The following is a 23,201-nucleotide window of genomic DNA, read 5'->3' as shown; positions in this document are numbered from 1 at the left end:
ATGGCCAGGAGGAGAAAGTCTACTGCTATGTCACAGTCTGATCTGCTGGGACTGAGGAGAATGGTTCGCACTGAATTTTTTAGTTTGTGTTGTGAGATCACAGCAGAGCGAGGAGGTCTTTGGCTTCTGAATTTCCTGAGTGTGGATTCCCTTTGGATGAGTGGGCTTTGAAGCCCAAGCAGTGGAAAGCTGTGGAGCTTACCCTATCACTCTCTAGGGCACACATACAGGCATTGGTTTTCGTGTGCAGTAGGAAGACAGACTAGAAAACTGAAGGTCTAGTTTCTAGTAGTACTGAACCTGACGTCCTATAGTCAATTTTTGTGTCAAATTGTATAAATAGTGTGGAAACTGATAGAAAGTAATTGATGGGGATTATGCCTCAGCAATACTTGATAATCTTTTTTTTTTTCCAATACCACCAGCCACAATGGCAAAATTCATGGAAAATCAGTTTCAGGGTACAAATGGAGTTTCTGAGACACAGAGGGTTCTCAGTTGTGCACGGTACATAGACAGGCAGTTTCCACCCCTTGTGACATAATACATCTGGCAGGAAGCAGACATAAATTATTCTACAACATTGTTTTCTTTGTGGGATTCAGTGGGGCTGAGTTTGTCTGCAGCCACAAGGGGGCATGAGGGGCTGTAGGGCCACAGAACTACCTTTCTGATCACCATATTTTGAGAGAACTCTAGAGCATGGAGCCTCTCTGCAAGAGAGATTAGTAGTAGCTAGAAGGCAGTTTAGGGGTACTGAGTGATTTTCATAGTGAAGTCTGTGTTTGTTACACATACCATCATAGGTAACTCGGTCAAGGTCACACTTTCCCTGGTGGAGTGTCCTTAGGTATTTTGATGAAACTTAAAGATAAATTTAGGCTTATGTTTTTGCATTTTATCTCCATTCCCTCATTTTTTTTTCCACAAATATTGTACAGATTCTTGATTGTTCTATGTTGTGGTAAGTTCAGGAGTCACATTGTACCAATGTTTATACTATTTCCTCACAGCCACATAGAAAATTATGAGTTTTCTCATACCATATAGCTTTGGAATCAAGTTTCCTGTAATAAATTGTTAGGAGCTTTCTTTGGATTCTTTTGAATTTTTGCTGCAACATGAACGTTTCTTTTCTTTCTTTCTTTTTTTTTTTTTTGACAATACATGGTTTTAATGGTGTTGTAAACTATGGTGTACAAGGGCAAATGATATTCTACTACAGCAAGTCTGTCAACCTGGAACTGGAGTAATATAATGCACAAAGACATAGAAAGTGGACTTAAGTGTAACCTTAGTGACCCACAGTTCATGGATGTGGCCACATAAAAGCTAATGCACCAGATATGACTTGCCTGAGGAGACAAAAGTGAAAATAGAGCATGGTCCAGAACTGAACAATAAATCTGAATGTGACACAGGATTGTGAAGCATACAAAATAAACTCTTAAAGCAGAGCGTTTGGATTTCACACCGATAGCAAGAAAAATTAGGTAAAACCATATTGCATTGTTGTCGCTGGTATAAAATTGCACATATTTAGTGCATTAACTTTGATGCCTTTGGATTTATTACCTACACACACTCAACTCCATTACCACAATAAATAGAGTGAACTGTCTTCTCCACATACACTCAATCTAACCCTGTTTCTGTGTGTTTACAGTTGAAGAGATAGAGAAAGTTGTTTTTCAACCCTGGCCACTAGAAACTACCTGAGATGGCTTCATGGCTTTTGTATACTTTCAGAGAAAACCCACACCCTCATACCTGTCCTGAATACCTGACAGCACGTGATGTCCCAAGCTGAGCTCTTGTCCCCTCAGGGATAAAATAACTAGTAACCAATTATTTTAAACGGTAATCTTAACAACTAATCATAGGGGCTGAGGAGATGGCTTAGAGGTTAAGAGCACTGTCTGCTCTTCCAGAGGTCCTGACTTCAATTCCCAGCACTCACATGGTGGCTCACAACCATCTGTAATATGAATGGACAGCCCTCTTCTGGCCCACAGGTGTACATGCAGGCAGAACATTCTATACATACATAATAAATAAATCTAAAAAAATAAATAAAGAAAGAACCAATCATGCTCCATCAACTCTGCTTAACCGCCAATTCGGCTTCTGTAATGGTATGAATGACCCAAGCTTTGGTTATTCGGGGTCTCCAGATTAATAGAGCTTGGAAGACCCCATCATGATGGATCAATAAAGCATCCCTTGCTGTTTTCCTCAGACTGTACTCTCGTGTCTCACTGGGCTCTGAAAAGTAGGACCTAGCCTCCAGGTCTTACACAGTATACAGAATTCATTACTAAGTTTCTTTTAATTTATATATTTGCTTCACATTGTGATTGTAGCCCCCTCCCTCCTCTCCTCCCATACCCTCTCTTCCACCCTTTTCCCTCCATCCCTTCAGAAAAGGCAAAGTGTGCATGTGAGCATGCACATGCGCTCTCACACCCATACCACCATTACAAGTCTCATTAGAACTGAACCCTCACACATCCCCTGAGGTAGGGCAAGGCAGTCTGGCTAGGGAACATTGAAAGTGTCCAACACAGTCTATGTCCTAGACAGCACCCACTCAAATTATTAGTGGACCCATATGATGATCACACTGCCTATGGGTTACATATGTACAGGGGTCTAGGTCCAGTCCATGTGTGCTCTTTGGTTGTTGCTTCCATCTCTGTAAGTCCACATGGATCTAGGCTAGTTGGCTCTGCTGGTCTCCTTGCAGCATTCTCAGATTCTCATAAAATGACAGAAATGCTATGGATACCTGCAATCTTCTGAGAACAGTTTCCATGCACTTTAAATTAGTTTTAGAGGTTTCAGAATTCTCATGTTCATTGCAGTTATATTCAAGGTGACCTAAAAAAAAAAAAAACAAACAAACTAAATGCTCATTTGTTGAAGACAAGCTAGGTGCCCCAGCAGGACATTGGTAAATTCAGACAATAGCAATGCTAAAAACAAAACAAAACATAAACTAAAAAAAGCTGGGCGTGGTGGTGCACGCCTTCAATCCCAGCACTCGGGAGGCAGAGGCAGGTGGATGGCTGTGAGTTCAAGGTCAGCCTGGTCCTCAAAGTGAGTCCAGGACAGTCAAGGCTACACAGAGAAACCTTGTAGAAAAACTCATTAAAAAACAAAACAAAACAAAATAAGACAATAGCAATGCTTAAAGGATTATACACACTTGGAAAGGGCTTTCACAGTTGGTGCAGTATTATCAACAGCATGTCGTTACTGCTGACGTGTTGTGCACCTACTCCTTTATCCCATTTGATGTAGTTCTAGTCTTATGAAGGTGAACTCTTCCAAGCTGCTCACGATGGCTGGAGATGCAGGTCAGTAGTTGCTCTCCTAGAAAACCTCCTTGTCGTCTTGTTATATACTAGTTCAGTTAATAAAAGGAAAAGCTTTATTTAGTCTCTTGTATATTTTTTCAAGGTTAAGAAGATTGTGCATAGCTAGAAAGAAACAATGTTTGTCTATTTACATAAACTGAGATAAACTGATTGTTCAGTATACATACATAGATAGACAGGCATGGTTATTCACTATGGGAAATACATAGATGGTCTTCAAACACTTCAGAGATTTACAGAATATGGCATTCAAGAAGAAAGGCCTTTCCTGACAGAGAGACACAGCTGCTTCGGGCTGCACATCCACTATACTTCAATTAAGCTAATGGACGTCTATGAAACAAATGTGGCCAAATAGCCACTGAATCAAACAACTGTTCTTTACTGTTGAGAGCACATTGACTAACAAAATGCTGAACAAGCATGGCACTGGAAAATCGATGTCCCACTCTGCAAAGACTTGGGGAGCTGGTCCTTCAAAATTCCGGCTTCATAGAACAAGTCTGTGAGATACTATGGACTGCTAGGCTATCTCACATTAATTACATTCACAGAACTTCTCTTTATATGTAAAGGCATGTAAAGACTTGAAAATATGAAGTACATTAATAAAGATTCTCTCCTGCGTTAATCCTTTCATGCCTTTGAAAATGACCACGACATTCAAAGGCTTTACTGCACTCATTATACTCATGACGTTTATGTCCTGTATGAATTCTTTCATGGCTCTGAAGAAAATTGTGATACGCAAAAGCTTTACAACATTAATTATATTCATGAAGCTTCTATCCTGTATGAATTATTTCATGACTTTGAGGATGACTTTGCTGCACAAAGGCTTTACCATCGTAATTACATTCATAAGGTCTCTCTCCTGTATGAATTCTTTCATGCCTTTGAAGAGACTTATGCCATGCAAAGGCTTTACCACATTGGTTACATTTATAAGGTTCCTCTCCCTCTGTGAATTCTTTCATGCGTTTGCAGACTCCTGTGACAGGCAACGGCTTTACCACATTGGCTACATTCATAAGTTTTCTCTCCAGTATGAAATCTTTCATGACTTTGAAGATGACTTTGCTGCGCAAAGGCTTTACCACATTGATTACACTCATAAGGTTTCTCTCCTGTATGAAATTTTTCATGCCTTTGAAGAGAAGTGTGCCATGCAAAGGCTTTACCACATTGGTTACATTTATAAGGTTTCTCTCCTCTGTGAATTGTTTCATGACTTTGAAGATATCTGTACACTGCAAAGGCTTTACCACATTGATTACATTCATAAGGCTTCTCTCCGGTATGAATTCTTTTATGCATTTGAAGACAATTCTGCCATGCAAAGGCTTTACCACATTGATTACATTCATAAGGTTTCTCTCCTGTATGAATTCTTTCATGTCTTTGAAGAGAACTTTTCCGTGGAAAGGTTTTACCACACTGATTACATTCATAAGGTTTCTCTCCAGTATGAATTTTCTCAGGAATTTGAAGATAACGTTGATGGTCAAAGACCATAAAACATTTTTCACATTCATAGGGTTTCTCTCTAGTTTCTGTTCTTTTATGAATTTGAAGACTACTGTGATTTAAAAAGGCTTCACCATACTGAATATTTTCATATGGTTTCGTTTCAGTACCAATTATTTCATGCCTTTGAGGATGACTTTGACATAAGAAAGATTTACCACACTGAGTAAAGAGATGGAGTTTTCCTCCATTATATCTTCTTTGATTCCTGCAAAGATGATGGGCACATGTCAAAGTTATACCACATTCATTACACTGATGAATCTATTTATCTGTGTGAATGAATTTTACCATTTGGTCTAATTTTAAAAGTAATCAGATCTCATGGTAATATCACTTTATTGACTTTCATTTTTCCTTCCTTCTTCAAGTATTCGTTTGCATTTTTCAAGAGCCTTATGATTGTAAGACTATGTATTCCATGGACCACATTTATAGCATCATTTTACTACAGAAGAGGGTTTTTCACATATTGGAAAAGAACTGGGAGAAGTCAGATTTACTACTCTGATTGCATTAAATTTTTTCCAATCATGTGAGTCATATTATAATTGGAAAGTGAACCAAGGCTAACAGAGCCAATCTATACTGATAGTACTCATGGAAGTTTTTCTGGATGTATTGCCAATAAAATTGGAAAAGCCATTCATTGTACACACTATTACATTCAGAAAGTCTACACGTTATGGGTACTACTACAAATCTTCTAATTCTTCTGGGTAAGAGAGGGTTATATTGCTTTCTTCAATGTTCCTATGCTGATAGGGCTTGTATCTATTGTAACAAATGATATTTGTATTAAAGAAGATAACAAATGAAAAGGTTTACCTTGCACTCACAGTCTCACTTTTTTTTTTCCGTTGAAATATTGTATAGGGATAAAAGTTTCTCCAGAATAACTTTCTTCACTTTCACAAACTACCCCTCTCACTAAACTTAGCAACATTACTGCAAATATATTAGGAACACCGACCTTTATTATGGTCTATTTGTTTATTAGAAGGTTACTGTGTATATCTTCTGCAGTATCTAAGTAGTATGAGACTAAAGAGATTAGCAGTTCTATATGCTAGCTCACTATGATTCATATGGTGATATCTGTTAATACATTGTTTTCTTATCTCCTTTCTTAGAGAAATGACTTACAAAAATAAACCAGATAGCTGATTTTGAGGTACATGGTTTTGTCAGAATTTAATAATAATCGATACACTTCAAACAGTGCATATTTACACTCTTGCGTCTGTTTAGAACTTAAAGGATGCACTAAAAGTAATTCTGGTGCACATTTGTATCAACTGGCACCTGAAAATTACCTTCTAGATCTTTTAGAACTTTGAAGATTGTCTTCAATGTTATGGTCTTCCCGATTGTAACCTAAAATAGAGTACCAGAAAGTGCATGATATATTATTGCAAATTAGGCAAAATTCAAGTTACCCTTCAGTTAACCTCAGACATCTGGCTGATTTATTCATCTCATTCATCCTCAGTTTCAGTTGACATTGCAATAAGAAATAACAGCAATAGAGAAACAGTTATCACTAGATTTAGAAAGCAACATAAAATTCACAGTCCTACCTATGGCAGTGAGGTTCCTGTAGGTCTCCAGCATCACCTCTCTGTAGAGACTCTTCTGGGCAGGATCCAGCAAAGCCCACTCTTCCTGAGTGAATTTCACATTCACATCATCATAGGTCACTGCATCCTATAACATTTCATACAGGTGTGCAAGAGAAAGCATGGTAGTGATAACACTGTAACTGTATCCTTTATTGACAATATATTTACATAATTCTGTGGCTTCCTCCACTTATTTCCTGATACAGATGTTCTAATGTAACCAAGTCATTTAATAAGGATCCTGAATACTGACTGCTACTTGTGTTACATTCCTCAGCCCTTGAATAGGATATAACCTTTCAAGATAAATGCCAATCAACATAGAGGAATGGGGACATAGAGAAACAGTTGAGGAGAACTGGGCTCATGTCAGAGAAGTTGTATAAACAAGTATTAATTATAAAAATGATTTTTATACTGAGTATATTTTCTCATTCCGTTAATCTCAGTAGTCAAGAAGTTCAGGCAGGAGTAGCTCATGATTTGACTGCCAGCCAAGTCTATGCAATAAATTCTAGGACAGCAAGAGATAGAAATTGTGGTTCTCCTCTCCCTTGGGTGGTAGGGTTTGGCCATCATCCCACCAAAGCAAGAGGATCAGAAGACAAGAGGTAGGGCCCAGAAGGCCGAAACAAAAGAACTATCTGGTCTTTACTGAAGTTCCTACAAAGTATCAGGCATTCCCTCCAACTCTGTATCATCTTCCAGAAACTTGAAGTGCTCCAATTTAAATGGTACCATAAATAAGATCTTACTAATAGAAAATATGTTTAAGAAGTTAAAAATGGAGAGATGAAAATATTACCAATATAGATGTTGATAATAAATGAACAACATAGGGCAGGAGAGATGGTACACTAGAGCTATTCCTGGTCTTGCCAATAATGTAAGTCAATTGCCAGTATTCACACTGGAAGTTCACAACTACCCATTATACCAAGTTCAGACTCCTGAGTCTGAGTCCATCTTCTGACCCCGATGAGGACCAGGCACATTTTCATGTACATATTCATGCACAAGGCAAAATGCACACATTCGCTTAAAAACTCAGATAAATGCTACTTGTAGGTAAAATTACAGACAACTACATTCCAGTGACCCAGAAAGCTCATGTAGTTTAATGTCATGAATTCATGCCATCCTGAGGAATAGAATATACTCTCTTCCAACTTTACAATTCAAGATGTGGATGAAAATATGCACCACAGCACATTTACGTGCAAGCATACATGCAAATACTACATCCCAAGCCCATCAGCTTGTAATATAAAAATAAAACAAACTAGGCATTTTGTGCAACATCAAATCTCAGCACTGTGTAGCCAGAGTAAGATGGATCACTAAGTTAAAAGTTACCTTGGTATATTTTCCCACTTTCAAGACAGCAAGAGCTACACAAAAAACATTTTCTTCAAAGTCAAAATTCAAAATAAAAAATGAAAAACAAAAACAGTTAAAATAAAAACTGATTCAAACTATAAAAATTGTAAGCTATCAAAAAAGCTTAGCATTGGATAGCTTCTACTGCATCTTCTATGAAATAGGGACGGAGTGTATACTAATGAGGGGAAGACAGTACAAGTAGGAAGCTGACTGGTCAGTTCCAACCACAACACCATAGACACAAGGAACAGGAAAATGGTTGAGTCTATAGACACTCAAATCCCATCCTCACTAAAGAATCTAGAAAGGCTCCTCTTAGAAAAGTTTCCATAATATTCCCCAAAGAATGCCACAAATGGGAGACAAGTGTTCAAAGACAGCATTCTACCCGAGAGATTTTCTTATTTGGTCACTCCTGAAGAAAATATATTTCGTCTCAATTCAATGATCCTAATGGTCTGCAACAGCACAGATACTGTTCAAATGTCCAAAGATTCATTCGACACTCAAGGCAATCTGTTGACTTCAACATTTTGTAAAATCAGAAAAGAAGTTATATCCTTCAACATACAATGGCACAGAAAACTCTTTCCCATTCCAATAGAAAGGAATGTGTACAAAGAGATAAAAGAATGGACCAAGGCAGGAAACCCAACAGAGCAAACACCAACTCCTGCTGCTCTTTCTCAGAGACATAGGGCTTTGGTTCCCAAGGACTTAGATGGCCCTATCCCTGCAAGATCTCACATATTTCTCAGTTAGGTTCCTTCCCATTCCTATGTGCATCTTCCCTGGGCAGCTTTCTCATAGCTTAGGTATCTGAACATCTTTTCCTATCAAAATGCAACTCAGGCTTCATACTCAGAGTTTGAAGCTATAAATCTCACAGTATTCTCACTTTGCCAAACACAAATAGCTGGAATAGTGCTGAACTAAAACCACAGAGGAGGGATCCATGACATGAAATTTTGCATAATTTTTTTTCCAGAACCAGCACATATAGATGATATGGTCAAGTTTGGCTTCTCATTTGGAATGAATCCTTTTCAAGTTGGGCCACAGGTGTAGAAGGTTTTATAGGAAGTTCCTTCCTGGGTCTAGAAATCACTTTGCCTACTGCTTCCATTAGGTTTAGCCTGAGGGAGCGTTACACTTAGGCCACTTTCTTGGGCTTAAGAAGCAGAACAAAGGGCTTCTTTTGAATGATGATAATATCCTTAAAATCCCTATGTCTGTTTCATCATGTGGCTGCCATCTGAAACTACCTAGTGCTCTTTTTCTCTACACCAGAGACTTTGCATTTATTTCTACACCTCCTGTTGATTTTTTTCACTGTAGTCCTGAATAAGTCACTAGCAATAACCACCCAAGTGATTCAATAGTCCATCTAAGAAATCTGGCCTTTATTCATTAATTCTGCCCTATTCAATTACTCTGGGCATGGGCAGAATAAAAGTTTCTGGGCCAAATATCACACAAATGAGATCTAGATTAATTTTTTCATGGAGTACATTTTACAGTGAAATCCTATGACCTCAACTGCCTCTGCCTATAATACTCTCAACACTCTCTGCATTACTCTCTTCCAGGACCTACAAAAGCAGCTGGGTAATCTCTTTTTGTACAGCTCTCTAGGCCTTTTGTTATTCATGTCCTTAGTTTTCCACCTTCCTCCAAAAGAGAATATTCCAGGTTGTATCCAGCATTAAAATAACTTGTTGTGCACCATCTTAAATAAATTTCTACTTACTACTTGGCTGTTGTGACTAAATCCTCTAACCAAAAGTATTTTAGGTCTGAATAGGTTTACATGTTTGGTCCTGTCAGATCACACTCCATCATTTTGGAGCTACAGGCAGAATCTCAAGCTAGAAAATGAAGCCAAAACAATTAATAAACATTGTTTCCTGGCTTGGTCTCTTGCTTTGTCACTGTCTCATGCTCAGTTATATCTCTTATCCGGTGAAGTTACACCTACTTGGGGATATTTTCAACCTCAATGGAAAAGCATCCCCACAGCAGTCAACAATCACCACAATCTCTAACAAACATGCAACCAGCCATCCTGATGAGTCCACACCATCACTTGAAGCTCAGAAATGTCCAGTACCCAAATCCATTTGAACACAGACACAATAAAACATGAGAATGATTTAAACACTCAAATAAACTTGTTAACCACATCAGTCATTTAAGTAGCAAGACACCAAACACTGATGATTGCACTAATCGGAATGCAGATTTGCTAAGAAATGAGAAGAAGCAGGTCTTTAGGATCAAGAAGACAAAAGTAAAATTGTTTCTCCACAGAAAATCCCCCAAATTAGGAACTTATAACATATTAAAATTTCAGAAGACAACAATCGGGGAAGTTCTATCATTCTCTAGAGAAACAGCAATATAAGTAGATTATACTTACTAAAATCACACAACATAGATGGCACCACTGATTAAAGCAGGCACAAAGGACGATGTTGAAATATAACAATGTCCTTTAAACAAGAACTACAGGATTACTGTCAACTCAAAACCAAAGAAGACTCTGTCCAGCACTCCCCCTGTGCTGGTTCTTCTTGCCAACTCAAATGGCAGAGAAAACCTTCTTGCCATGAGCTCCCTTTGTAAACTTGGTAAGCTTTGTAGACTTGGCAGGAACTGTCCAGGACCCTGCCTGAGGATTTCTAGCAGCCAAACCCTGCTGCTTCAAGTTCTGCCCCTTTGCCCCACTCTATAACTTTCCCCAGGAGACCTCTCTTCTGGTCTTCAGCTTGTCTGAGGGCCACCCCTTGTAGGACTCCCCATCCATTTCTGTGCTGTGACTACATCACTTCAAAGTTACACAGGTCCCCTTTATTTGTAACTCCCCCCCCCAAATCCAAGGAAGTTCAAGGACAATCATTCACTGGTGCCTCTTTCTCCTGAGTTACTAGTTAGAGCCTTGCCTGTAAGGAATTGAAAGACCATCTTCCAAGCAGTGGGAATGAGAGGGTTAGGTGCTCAAAAAAGTCTTAACTACACAGCATGAAGAAAGGGTGAGCTACAGGAGATGTTACTCTAACAGAAAAGAATATGAAAGCCTTTGAGAAAAAGAATGAATATTTTAATTACTGGGAAACATTGGCATGAGCAGAAACAAATAAAAAATTAAATCAGTGATGCATAAAAAAGTGAATTCTAAATATACCATCCACTGCCTTTTTAGAAAGATAAATATAATTTGAAAAACACATACGCAGACTGATTTTTAAAAAGAGCAGAAACTTGTCGGTTGGAGGGAATGGCATTAGTAAGAGTGATTGACCTTGCCCCTATGTGCAATGTTAGCTGCTGGGATCTGTATTCTGACACACACAGCTACAAACAATGGCTCCTTAACCTAAATTGTAACATTTACTGACTCAAGCTAACCTAAGTAAAAGGTAACCAAACATCTGATCTGCTTTTATTCACATGCATGAATTAATACATGATGGGAAATTACAAACTCTGACACCCTGCTAGAATCAGGTCTTTCCTCACAATGGGGACCCCTGGAGATGAATGTCTCAATCATTAGTTGTGATCTAGCCATTGTCTACCCAGTTTCACTGGGCACTTTCTACAGACCTCCTCTTCCGGTATGACAGCAGAAGCCATGCTGCACATGTTTCTAAAATAGCCAGTTCATTACATTGCTCAAAAGACTAATTATGTTTGTCTGTGTTTTCGAGACTGTCCTAGACTCACTTTGTAGACCAGGCTGGCCTTGAACTCACAGGGATCCACCTGCTTCTACTTCTTAAGTGCTTGGGATTAAGGTGTGGCCACCAAGCTCAGCTTCAAATGAGTAATTTTAAAACACTGTTGTTGTATAGTCTTTTATCTAGGGAATTTAGAATTTTTCACCAAGAGGAAAACAAGGTCACTGCCCTGAGGAGCAACAGGTTGGTATCTAAGCAACCTGAGTCAACATAGTTGGTCTCAGAAACATTTTCCAAAAGAATAAAAATACAGCTGTCCTAGAATTAACATGCCTTTTCAGGAAGAAAACACTCTACACACAATTGAAAGATTACTTTTAAAAATCTGTTAATGACAGCATGAATCCAGTTCTGGCTAATGCTGCCAACAGATTTGGCATTCCACATAAGCTCTCATGTCTTTTCAGTTCAGGACCCAGGTTATGTTTGGAACAATTTCAATATGGTCTGAGACTGCAAGTTTGGCCACTTAGACTGATGAGGGATTACACAGCAAATACATTCCCAGAATCCTTTCTGAAATACACTAGTGCCCTGAAAAAGCAGCTTATTCTTCAGTGACAAGGTCCAGAGTTGGAGGTCCCACAAGATGAGAAGATTAAAGTAGAAGGTAGAAACTAGAAGAGCTGAGGTGGGGAAGACTGGCACAAGCTATGACTTATGCCAAATAAGCTTCTCAAGAATAGCATCTTGTGTACTACATCCATGGAGGAAATGGACCATATGTGAGGCTTCTCATACACACACACACACACACACACACACACACACACACACACACACACACACACATATATATATATATATATATATATATATATATATATATATATATATATATATATATATTGTTTGTTTGTTTCTTTCTTTCTTTCAAGGCATTGCTTCTCTGTTTTAGCCTTGGCTGCCAGGGACTCACATTGCAGACCAGGCTGGCCTTAAACTCACAGCGAGCCACCTGCCTCCTGAGTGCTGGGATTTGGGGCATGTTCCATAATGCCGGGCTTCCAAATATATCTTAGACAAAATGTTACATGCTAAGAACAGATTTTTAGAAGTTAGAGAAACTAGGGGTCTGAGTTTGTAATCCTGCCAAGGATGATTCTACTCACAAGCCCCTGCTCCCAATGCTTTGTGTAGATGTAATCCACACAGTGCAGTTAGTCAGAGACCATCACGAAGTCCAGAAAATTACTAAGACCGAAAAGGACCTCACAGATGGCCACATCTTCTGCTGCTTATCTCGCAGCCCCAGGGGGCTGATGAGGGAGTACACAGCAAATACATTCCCAGTTTCCTCTGCCCAGCTGTCTGTTCCTCCTACTGTGAGCAGTGACTCTGCACTTACCATATTGTGTCTTCTGACCTTACCTGAGCTCTCCTCACAGCACCCAACAAAAACACTCGGAGCATATCTTACATGGCCACTCAAGTCCACTCCAGTACAGAGAGGAACTTACAGCATGGTACCCGGAAGAACACTCTTTCTCTCTTTCCTGGAGTCCCTGGTTGGCCATTGAGTCTTGAGTGACAGGAGCACTTCCCTATGGCTAGAGTGTGCTGAAGGGACACAGCACAGTAGTTCCTGGAACAGGCTTCCATTGCAGGACCAGTCTCTTTTTTTTATGTGGAGAGATCTGCATTTCAGTAGCACTCCCACCTGTTCTCCAAGACCCTGCATTTCCACCTTTGCACTCACCCCAGGGGAGAACCAGCTTCTCAGGCCTCCTGAGCTCAGATGCCCACCCATCCCCCCTTTGCCTCTGAGCTCAACAGGTCCCAACTTCTGAGCTTGCCTGAGGTCCCAGCAAAACCCTCAGGCACTTTCCTTTTTCCTGGAATCAGGGTGCACAGCTTGCAAAGCCATTACTCATTTCGAATTGGAGTTATCAGTCTGTCCCACAAGTCAAAGGATACACAAAAGATTCCAAATTAAAGAGAGTTTAGGAAACAACATTTTTGTTTTGTGGCTTCATGCTATGTTCAGGTAAACTTCAGCTACCTTTCACCTGATAGATATGAAACAAACCTGGGAGGAAAGCAGGAAAGGGATGATAATCATTTTAGAGCACTGTAGTTAATCAACACATCATCCTCAGTGGAAAGGTGATTAAAAAGAAAACAAAAACCCACAGTTGTGCTAGGGCTGCGGGTGGGGGTGGCAGGTAGAGGGTGGAGTGTAGGTGCGAAGGGAGGGGGCATGGGGGATGAGGGTGTCTTCTCCATCAAGGAGAGAAGTGTCAGTGGGTCTCTGCTGAGCAGAGGGCTCTTAGATGAGATAGGGAATCAGCAAGGACAGGGAGTGAGCCAGGCATGATGTTCAGGTGACAGACTAGCAATCATGCTGCTTCCCTGCTGTGACACACAGGCTACCAGGTGATTTATTTATACAAGTTTCAGATAGCATGCCAGTAACCCCAGCATTTTGGAGGCCAATTCATATCCTTGAATATATATAAATTTTGTGGCCACGCCTTACATCAACCTCTCCCCATACCCATTAATCCTAGTTAGAGTCCTGGTTTGCCAGAATGTATGTCTTTTTTTTTTTTTTTTTTTTTTTTTTTGGTTTTTCAAGACAGGGTTTCTCTGTGTAGCCTTGGCTGTCCTGGTCTCACTTTGTAGACCAGGCTGGCCTCGAACTCACAGCGATCCGCCTGCCTCTGCCTCCCAAGTGCTGGGATTAAAGGCGTGCGGCACAAAGCCCAGCCTGAGAATGCATGTCTTTGTACCCCATTCACCATTGGTGGCCAGGGAGGCCAGGAGTTGGTGTCAGAACGCCTGGGACTAGAGCCAAAGATAGTAATGAAGATGCTTTTTGAATTTCCCAGAAGCTCTATGGTAGCTAACAACCTGCTGTAATTTCTGCACCAGGAGATCTGAGAGCTTCTTGGCCTTTGTAGGCACTGTGGACAAATATATACAGGCAAATACTTGTAATCATAAAATAAAAACAAGGTTTAAAAAAAAAGAAGGAATGGAATTCTCTACAGTGATGTCACAGGCCTCAATCAGAGCAGCCAGGGCTAGGTAAAATGAACTCTTTTGAGTCCTCCACGAAAGCAAGTGTGTCCTTCTTTTTATAATTTGTATATGTTCCTGCATTATTTTTACCCAACAGTGGCGTCAGATGTCTCTGTCTTTACATTGCGACCATCTTTAGACGTGGATGTGCTAGTTGAGCATGAGTAGGAATAGGCAGACCTCTATATGAATTTGTCCAGACTCATGATACAGTACCCCAGGCTTTCTTTTTGGAGAGAGTTTTCTGAAATAAGGCTTTCACACCGGAAAGACATTTCTTTAATGCGGATCTTTTGAGATGATAATATTGATCTTTAATTAGGGCCACACCTATGGGTGTCAACCTACATATAATGAAGATATTGTAGAAGGAAGCTTTCTTTCTTTGCCTGTTTTCATTAGTCTAGGTTAGGAAATTTTCATTTCTTTAGTGTCTGTACATCCTAATTTATGGACTTCTGGAGTATACTGAGCACCAGATAAGACATCCAGCCTCATGGACCAAACAAGTTCTGGAGTCTTAACGTTTCTTTTGGTAGATAGCCAAGGTTGAACTAGCTGGACCACAGTTGTGAGACATTCAAAAAATTTACTTTCAAAATACACAGAATGAGATCCACTCTACCAGTTGTGCTCATGTTGAGAACCTTCACTAATAAACCTGTGTTTTTCATCTGCCCACTGTGGAAGATGTGCTGGGAAGCAATAGTACTTTTGTTGTTGTTTGGTTTTTTGTTTGTTTTTCAAGACAGGGCCTCTCTGTGTATCCTTGACTGTCCTGGACTCCCTTTGTAGACCAGACTGGCCTCGAACTCACAGCAATCTCCCTGCCTCTGCCTCCCAAGTGCTGGGATTAAAGGCATATGCCACCATTGCCCAGCAGCAATACTGTTTGTAAAAGCATTATGCCCTGATCCACTTCTATTTAAGTATTTACTTGCCTTCAAGACTACACTTTTATAAATATTCATTTGTAAGAGCTTAATTTGATTTTAGCAGAAGAAAACCCCTAAAGTAATGGAACCATCATTGAGCTTTTGGCAAGAGAAAGACATCTCATTTTGTTTGTGGTCTGGTTCCTGCTAAAACTGCTTCCTCTCTCTGTACAAATGCCTCTTCAGTAGCTTCCCTTGGTTCTCTCTAGTGGGAGTTGGCAATATCGTATTATACCACATCTTCTCTGATTCATCACCTCTTCTTCCACACAATCATATCACTTTCAAGCCTGGGTGCTGCTTCCTTCTTTAAATTTACTTAACCTTCAATTAGGATTAAAAGACTATATCACCATATATGGATCTACTTTTTTTACTAGATACTTGCTCTATACCAGGCTGGCCTTAAACTCAAATCTGTTTGCTTCTGTCTCCTGGATTAAAGGCATGTTTTGTATTACAACTGGATCACACATATGTAGAAGACCTTTGGATGTGATCTCTTGCCTGCTGGGTTACATAAGCCTAAGAAAGTCTTTGGATGTGATCTCTTATGAGAACAGCCATGTTCTGAATTAACACTTTTCTGCAGAATGGGGCATCCCTGGGAAAGTAAGGGTCCTTGGAACCTATGTGGGTGAATCTAGCTGAGACCTGTAGCATTAGGGGCTAAGAGTCTGAAGTTGCCAATCTCTACAGCCACGAGGGACTTCTAGCGGATGGAGGGGGACACAAAACAACCCTTAAAGCCATCGACCCAAAATTTATCTTGCCTACAAAAAGTATAGGGATAAAGATGGATTAGAGAGTGAAGAAATGGCAAGCAAATAACTTGCTGCTCAACGTAAGACCTACCCAAAGGAGAAAGAGCCAATCCCTGACACTATTAATGATACTTTGCTATGCTTGCAGACACGTTTCTAGCATAAGAGTTTTCTGAGTCTTCCTCCAGCAGCTGATGGAAACAGATGCAGAGACCCAGAGCCAAACAACAGGCAGAGAGCAGGGAATTTGGGGGAAGTTTGGGAAGAAAGATAGTGGGATCCTGGGTAGTTGAGGACACCACAAGAAAACCTACAGTCAACTATCTTGAGTCCATGGGGACTCACAGAAACTGAACCATAATTAAAGAGCATAGATAGGCTGACTACACATACATAGAAGATGTGCAGTTTGGTGATCATGCGGTCCCCTAACAATGGGAATAGGAGCTATCTTCACTATTCTGTCTGCCTTTGGATCCCCTTTTCCCTATCTGGGCTGCCTCCTTAGGTATCAGTGGGAAAGGATGTTCTTAGTCGTGCTGCAACTTGAGATGCCAGGGGACGTTGATAGCACTTGTGGGCCTCCCCTTCACTGAGGAGAAGGAGGGCTACTTGGGGAAAGGGGAAATGATGGTGGGACTGGGAGTAGAGGAGGGACAGGTCAGGCTGTAAAGTGATTTAAATCATTTGTTCATTAATGAGCGGCTCAGTCTATAGTCATGGATGCTTGACAGCATGAGAAGGAAGCTGTACAAACAGGTTCAAACTCAACACAGAAGAAACAAAAACATAAAATGGCTTGAGTCTACAGCCACTCAAATCTCATCCCTAAAAAGACATCTAGGTAAACTCCTTCTACAAAAGCTCCCCTAAGAAAGCCAATTAAAAAAAAAAAAAAGAAGAAGATAAGATTTTAAAAAATGACACTAACCAGAGTCATTCTGATTTCACCAATTAAATTCTGATATTGGTCATTATTGACCCACAGTGAAAATGCATTTTAAACAACTTAAATGGTCCTAACAGTCTGCAATAGCTCATCCACTATTAAAGAGTACAAAGACTCTTCTGATACTCTAGAAAATCTTTTGATAGCTATATTTTCTAAAATCTGGAAACAGGTTATATCTTTACAATATACAATGGAACAGAATAAACCTTCCCATTCTAATTGAGAGGAATGTACATATAGTGAGGCAAGATTGGATGGAGACAAAATAAATAAATAAATAAATAATCCAGTAACTCAAACACCAAGTACCCTAGCTTTGTCTCAGATACATGGGGCTTCAGTTTCACAGGGTATAGATGGCCCTATGACTGCAATGTCTCATTCATCACTCAGTTTTGTTACTTTAACTCAGTATATGCATCTCTCCATGATGTATTTCTCAGAGCTTAGGTATCTCATCATCTTATGGTCTCAAAATGCAACACGGGCTACATAGCCTAAGACTGGTGAAATGAAATCTCATAGTTTCCTTACAGGGGCACTGGCTCTGCAAAACATAAATAGCTGGAGCAACGCTGAACTGAAGTCACAGAGACAGAAAACATGACTTTGAATTATGCATCATTCTTGTTTTAAAAACCAGTACAATGGGGGCTGGAGAGATGGCTCAGAGGTTAAGAACACTGGTTGTTCTTCCAAAGGTCCTGGGTTCAATTCCCAGCAACCACATGGTGGCTCACAACAATCTATGATGAGATCTGGTGCCCTCTTCTGGCCTGCAGACAGAATACTGTATAAATAATAAATAATTAAAAACAAAACAAAACAAAACAAAATACTACAACAATGGGTGATCCTGCCACTTTGGTTTCTAAACTGAGATAAAATACGCCAGACATGGACCAGAGTTACAGCATGTTTTATATGAATTTCCTGCTTTGCAATCACTTTGACTATACTTTCCATTCATTTAAGGTGTAGCAAGAACAGATGTTACCCATTTTAGGCTTCCAATGCAGATGTAGGGCTTTCTATTTACTGGTGATAAGCTCCTTGAAAATCCCTTCTTCACTTTAAGGATTTGACTGCCAATAAAACTACCTAGTTCTGTTTTTTCTCTAAACCCAGAGACTGCATTTTCTTCTGCCTCACTTGTTGTTTTTTTTTTTTAGATGATTCTTTCAGCTCAAAATCCAACATTGAGTAAGGTTAGAATAGAAACTCAACCAAGAAAATTATAGCAAAAACTATGGACAAACATTGTTCCCTGGCTTGCTTGCTTACTTGAGCACTCTCTTATTTGCAGCCTGATCTCTTTTCCATCCCAGGCACACTTGCTAGGGAATACTGCAACCCTAGTGGAAGAGCCTTCCACATCAATCATCAATCAATATAATCTCTCACAGACATAGCAATCAGCCATTCTGATGAGGGCATGCCTCATCATTAACATTTTTTACCTGCTTTAATTGGCTTATCTGCAGCTAATAGCTTCTTAAGCCTACAAGCTTGCTAGCTTTGCCCTCTTGGGGTTCAGGAAGAGCCCACACTGACTACATGGACACCAAACTCAGGCCAGAGAAAGTTTACTGATCATTTCACAAGGACTCACTGGTCAAGAACATACTATGGGTTTGAGAAAAAAGACTGTGACTCAATCATTCACAGAGTAATTTAAAAAGATCATCAGGAAGATTCAATTTTATGTCAGGTATTGTGTGTAACTCATACAAGAAGAATTAGTTCTATTTCTGGTACACTGTGCCTAGGTGGATAGACAAAGCATTTTAAACTGATTCCATGGGATATAAGGTAGGGGATATTGGGGATGTGCTAGTGTCCTACTCTTTTCCTGAGAAAGAAACAAAGCAGGGTAATATTGCTTAACTCCAACAGAACAGACATTTATCTTTAACTCAAGCAGAACAAACATTCATCCTCTGTTGTTCTATTCTAAGCAGCAAGTATTGAACTAGGCAGCAAGTACTGAATTGAAACAGCAAGTGTTGAATTGTGCACCATAGTCTTCACTTCATAGAGAGCCTCTTGCAACAACTTCTTGTGGTATTCTGGCTGATTCTGGCCAGTTCTGCTGACTCATACCTATTAGGTGGAGACTTGCTGGCTCTGGTGGATTGTGTCACTGTCACTGATTCATGGTATTGTATGGTGCTTCCTATTGGACTGGATTTCTGCTATCCTGCCAGGAAGGATAGAATCTCCCCCAAAGAACTGCTTCTAAACTAGTTCACACCCCCTTTTTCTATCAACCTTCTTTCTCCTGTACCTCTGGTTGGATGATTAAAAGGAAGATAAAGGAATTTAGAAACACTAAATAAAGTAGGTTTTGAAAAATCTAAGCCTACAATAGAGTTGGCACTGGAGCTCACAGAGTAGCTCCAGTTGAACAAATCTCCCACCCTGTGAGTTCCCTGTCAGCAGCAACTACAACTGATGCTTTGGGGGCTGCTGCCTTTTCCATGGCTTCAGCTTCTCAGTTTCTCCAGGAGTGTGATCGCTCATCCCAGCACTGTGGAGATTTAGCCACAGCAGCTCTGCAGTCCTGGGTGTTGCTGTCTGGAGGTGTGGAGAAGCCAACACCACAAGCTGAACATCTGAGAACCCTTCTCATGGAACACACACAGGTGGCACCCAGGTGAGCAGAAGATGTAAAAAGGGGGCACCCAGGGAATGATGTAGGGGGATTCCAGGGCCAAAACTTGAAACAGCCCTGCCTGGCTGCTGGAGATCCTCAGAAGGGGACCTGGAAACTTTCTTGCAAAGTATACATAGTTCACAAAAAGAGTCCATGGCAGAGAAGGGTTTACCTGTTGCTTGATTCTGCATGAGTTAATCCATGCTGGGAAATGACATCATCACTCGCCTGGCCTCAATCAGGTCTTTCTTCATAGTATTGGCTCTTGCAGCTGACTGCCTTAAACATTAGTCTGTGAGCTAGTTATGCCCTGTCCTGCTTACTCTGCAGTGTAAACATAAACTGTGCATCCTATTCTGATCTGAAGACAGAAGTCATGATCCATATGAAAATCTTTATTCCTGATATGGAAATGGACAGTTCACTAATCGAGTAAAAGGAGTTATTTAAAAACTCTGCTGTGGTACACTACTTTAATTTAAGAACATAGGAATTTTAGTCAAGAAGAAAGCAAGGCCATTTTTCTGGGAAACAGACAGCCGGCCAGGCCCCCCTGAGTTAGCATAGCTTTATTGGAAAGACTTTTCTCCAAGACATTAGATGCAGTTGTGCTAGGATTAATATGCCTTGACACACAGACATCATAATACAAACAAATAAAAAATTGCTAATAAAAATCTTTGTAGTGACAGCTAAAAACAGATTTTGCATTCTACATGCTGCTGCCCTTAAATTCCTTTAAATATAGTCCCCAGGTTATGTTTTGAACAATTTAAATATGGACTGGACACAGCAAGCCTAGCCACTTAAGACAGTTCCGAGCCATGATGACAGAAGTACTTCTAAAGTACACCAGTGCTTTCAAACATCAGTGACAGAGTCCTAAGTGGAAGGTCCTAGTGGATGAGAAAGAAAGGAGAAATAGAAGATAGAAATTACAAAAGCTGAGGTGAGGAGGTTTTGCACAAGCTATGTCTTATGTCTAGTAAGGTTTGTAAGAATTGTATCTTGTATACTGCTTACACGGGGAACTGAAATAAAAGGGAGATGTTTATGGCATCAAGTGAAGCTTTCATACAATGAGACAAACTCGAGAGGAGAGAGAGGATCTTACACTTAAACGTTAAATGCTAACGGCAGAACTTGTAGCAGATCCTATAGAAAATAAGGCTTTCCAAGGTTGGCATCCTTCCTAGAGCATTTCTATGCACGAGCCCAAGCTCCAGAGGAATTGCCCAAATGCAGCCCCATAGGAAGTTATTCAGTGGCCAGGTCCAGGTCCAGGTCCAGGTCTAGGTCCAGGTTCAGGTCCAGGAAGGCAGAAGTGTCACATAGGACCCCAAAGGTGGCCGCATCTGGCCGTTGCTTACCACACAGCCCAAGGGAGGACCCACCACACCAGCTCCTGCAGCTCACCTTTCTGATCCTCCCCATTGTGGCTGTTCAGTTGGCATCTGCAGTTGCCCTCTGCCTCCCCTACATGCTCTGTTCAATCCCACTTCTTTCTCCAACCCTGCCCCCTGCAAGGAAAGCCTCTGCACATTCTGAGCATTCCTTCAGATGCTCCAAGCCCCATTCTTGGGGCCAAGGGCCTAGTAGAGCAGGTGGCAGATACTTCATCTTCCTTCACCTGCATTCCTTGTTGCCATACTTGGGGGCTTGGCAGATGATTTCCTCTGGCCTTGTCCTCTGGGGCTACTGAACTAGGCCAGGGGTTTCAGTGCCCAAGTAAACTTGCCCTTTTTACATTCAATCTGGCTTCCATTGGCTTATTTCACATGTGGAGATAACCCATCATTTCCCAGTAACCCTGAGCTCACCGTGTTGTCATTTCGGGCCTTGCTTGAGCTTCCCTCACAGCACTCAGCAGCAGTGCTCAAAGCAAATCACACAGAACCATTAAAGAAAGCTCAGCTAAAGAGCTGCACCTGTACATGGCAGGCAGAAGAAAGAGCCTCATCTTCATACTGGCTGGTCCACATGGAGCCTCTGATTGGCCCGCAAGTCTCCAGCGACATGAGCACCTCCCTTAGAATTAGAGTGTCCGGAAGGGACACAGGAAAAGAGTTCATGGCCCAGGCTTCCTGTCAAGGGCCATACATTTCCAGGTCTGCAGAGATCGGCATTTCAGCAGCACGTGTGCATATTCTCCAATAGCCTACTGGTCTGTCTTCCCACACAGCCCCACCACTCCAGCTAGCTCTCTACAGCAGCCTGCTCCTCCCATTTCTGGGCGGTGACCCTCCACTCACCATGTCGGGACTTTGGAACTTGCTTGAGCTTCTCTCACAACGCTCAGCAGCAGAGGTCAGAGCACATCACGGGGAACCACCCAAGCCTTCACAGCCACACAGCTGATTCTTCAGCAAGATTCTCGGAGGTACCTGCCTCACCATCTGTACTGGGGCGTGTCTCTACCTGGAGGACCTGATGGGCCACTTCGTCTTGAGCAACATATATACTTCTCCAGGTTAGCATGCTCTGGAGGCGCACAGAATTATGGTTGCTGGCCCAAGCTTCCTACCCAGGGCCAAACGTTTTCCAGAGCTGTAGAGACTTGCATTTCAGTAGCACTGTCCTCCAATGGCCTCAACATCTGTCTTCCCAACTAACCCGAGGAGGACACACTGCTTGTGCTTCCTCAGCACAGCCTCCTGCTCCTCCCCTCTGTGGACAGTGACCCTGACCTCAACAAGTCACACACCCAGTAGCCACTTCCCTTGCTTCCTCCTCTATCTAGGTGGGTAACTTGAAGAGCCCATTTCTCAACTTGCAGTGGAGTTATCCATATGTCCCACTAGGAAAGAGCAATGTTAGGAGACAAGACTTTAGTTTTGTGTCTTCAGGCTGGGTACAGGCAAACTACTGCTTCTTTTTACCAGGGAGTTATGAGACAATCATGGGGGAAAAGCAGGAAACAGATGACAAACACTGGGAAACACTGTTGTTAGCCTTCAACTCTTCTCGAGTGGGAAAGTGAAAAACAATTGAACAGCTATGCTAGTCAAGGTTCTCTAGGTGAATAGAACTGATAGAGGAATCTTTCTTTGGTCCCAGGTTTTTTTCATATCTATCATGTGAAAGGTAGCTGTACACAGCATGAAGCCACAAAAGCAAAACTTTTGTTAGTAAACTCTGTCCCTAATTTTGACTATTTGGGTACCCTTTCATTTGTGGCACAGATTGAATACTCCACTGCAAGTTGAGTGATAGGCTTT

At 41.0% G+C, this 23,201-nt stretch overlaps 2 protein-coding genes across 2 annotated transcripts in view; both read right to left on the bottom strand.

Annotated features, from left to right (window-relative positions):
* Window positions 1–2,751: 2,751 nt before the first annotated feature.
* Window positions 2,752–23,201, bottom strand: part of LOC311587557 (zinc finger protein 120-like) — a 62,550-nt gene continuing 42,100 nt past the window's right edge. Inside the window, exon 5 of the mRNA XM_084764520.1 lies at window positions 2,752–2,880. Within this exon, the coding sequence (XP_084620646.1) occupies window positions 2,821–2,880 (60 nt within the window). The 3' untranslated portion in view covers window positions 2,752–2,820. The remainder of the gene's footprint in view (window positions 2,881–23,201) is intronic.
* LOC311586313 (uncharacterized protein) lies at window positions 3,986–6,741 on the bottom strand (the record flags this gene model as incomplete). Its single annotated transcript, XM_084762283.1, has 4 exons — window positions 6,488–6,741; window positions 6,224–6,284; window positions 4,394–5,115; window positions 3,986–4,134 (listed from the first exon to the last, which is right to left on the bottom strand). The coding sequence occupies exons 1-4, from the start codon at window positions 6,519–6,521 to the stop codon at window positions 3,986–3,988; spliced, it is 966 nt and encodes a 321-aa protein (XP_084618409.1). The 5' UTR covers window positions 6,522–6,741.

The sequence above is a fragment of the Acomys minous genome (genome assembly GCF_964271855.1).
Source record: "Acomys minous genome assembly, chromosome: 16".
NCBI classification, from domain to species: domain Eukaryota; kingdom Metazoa; phylum Chordata; class Mammalia; order Rodentia; family Muridae; genus Acomys; species Acomys minous.
Note: the sequence above shows the minus strand (reverse complement) of the source record. Positions and strands in the feature narration are given on the sequence as shown.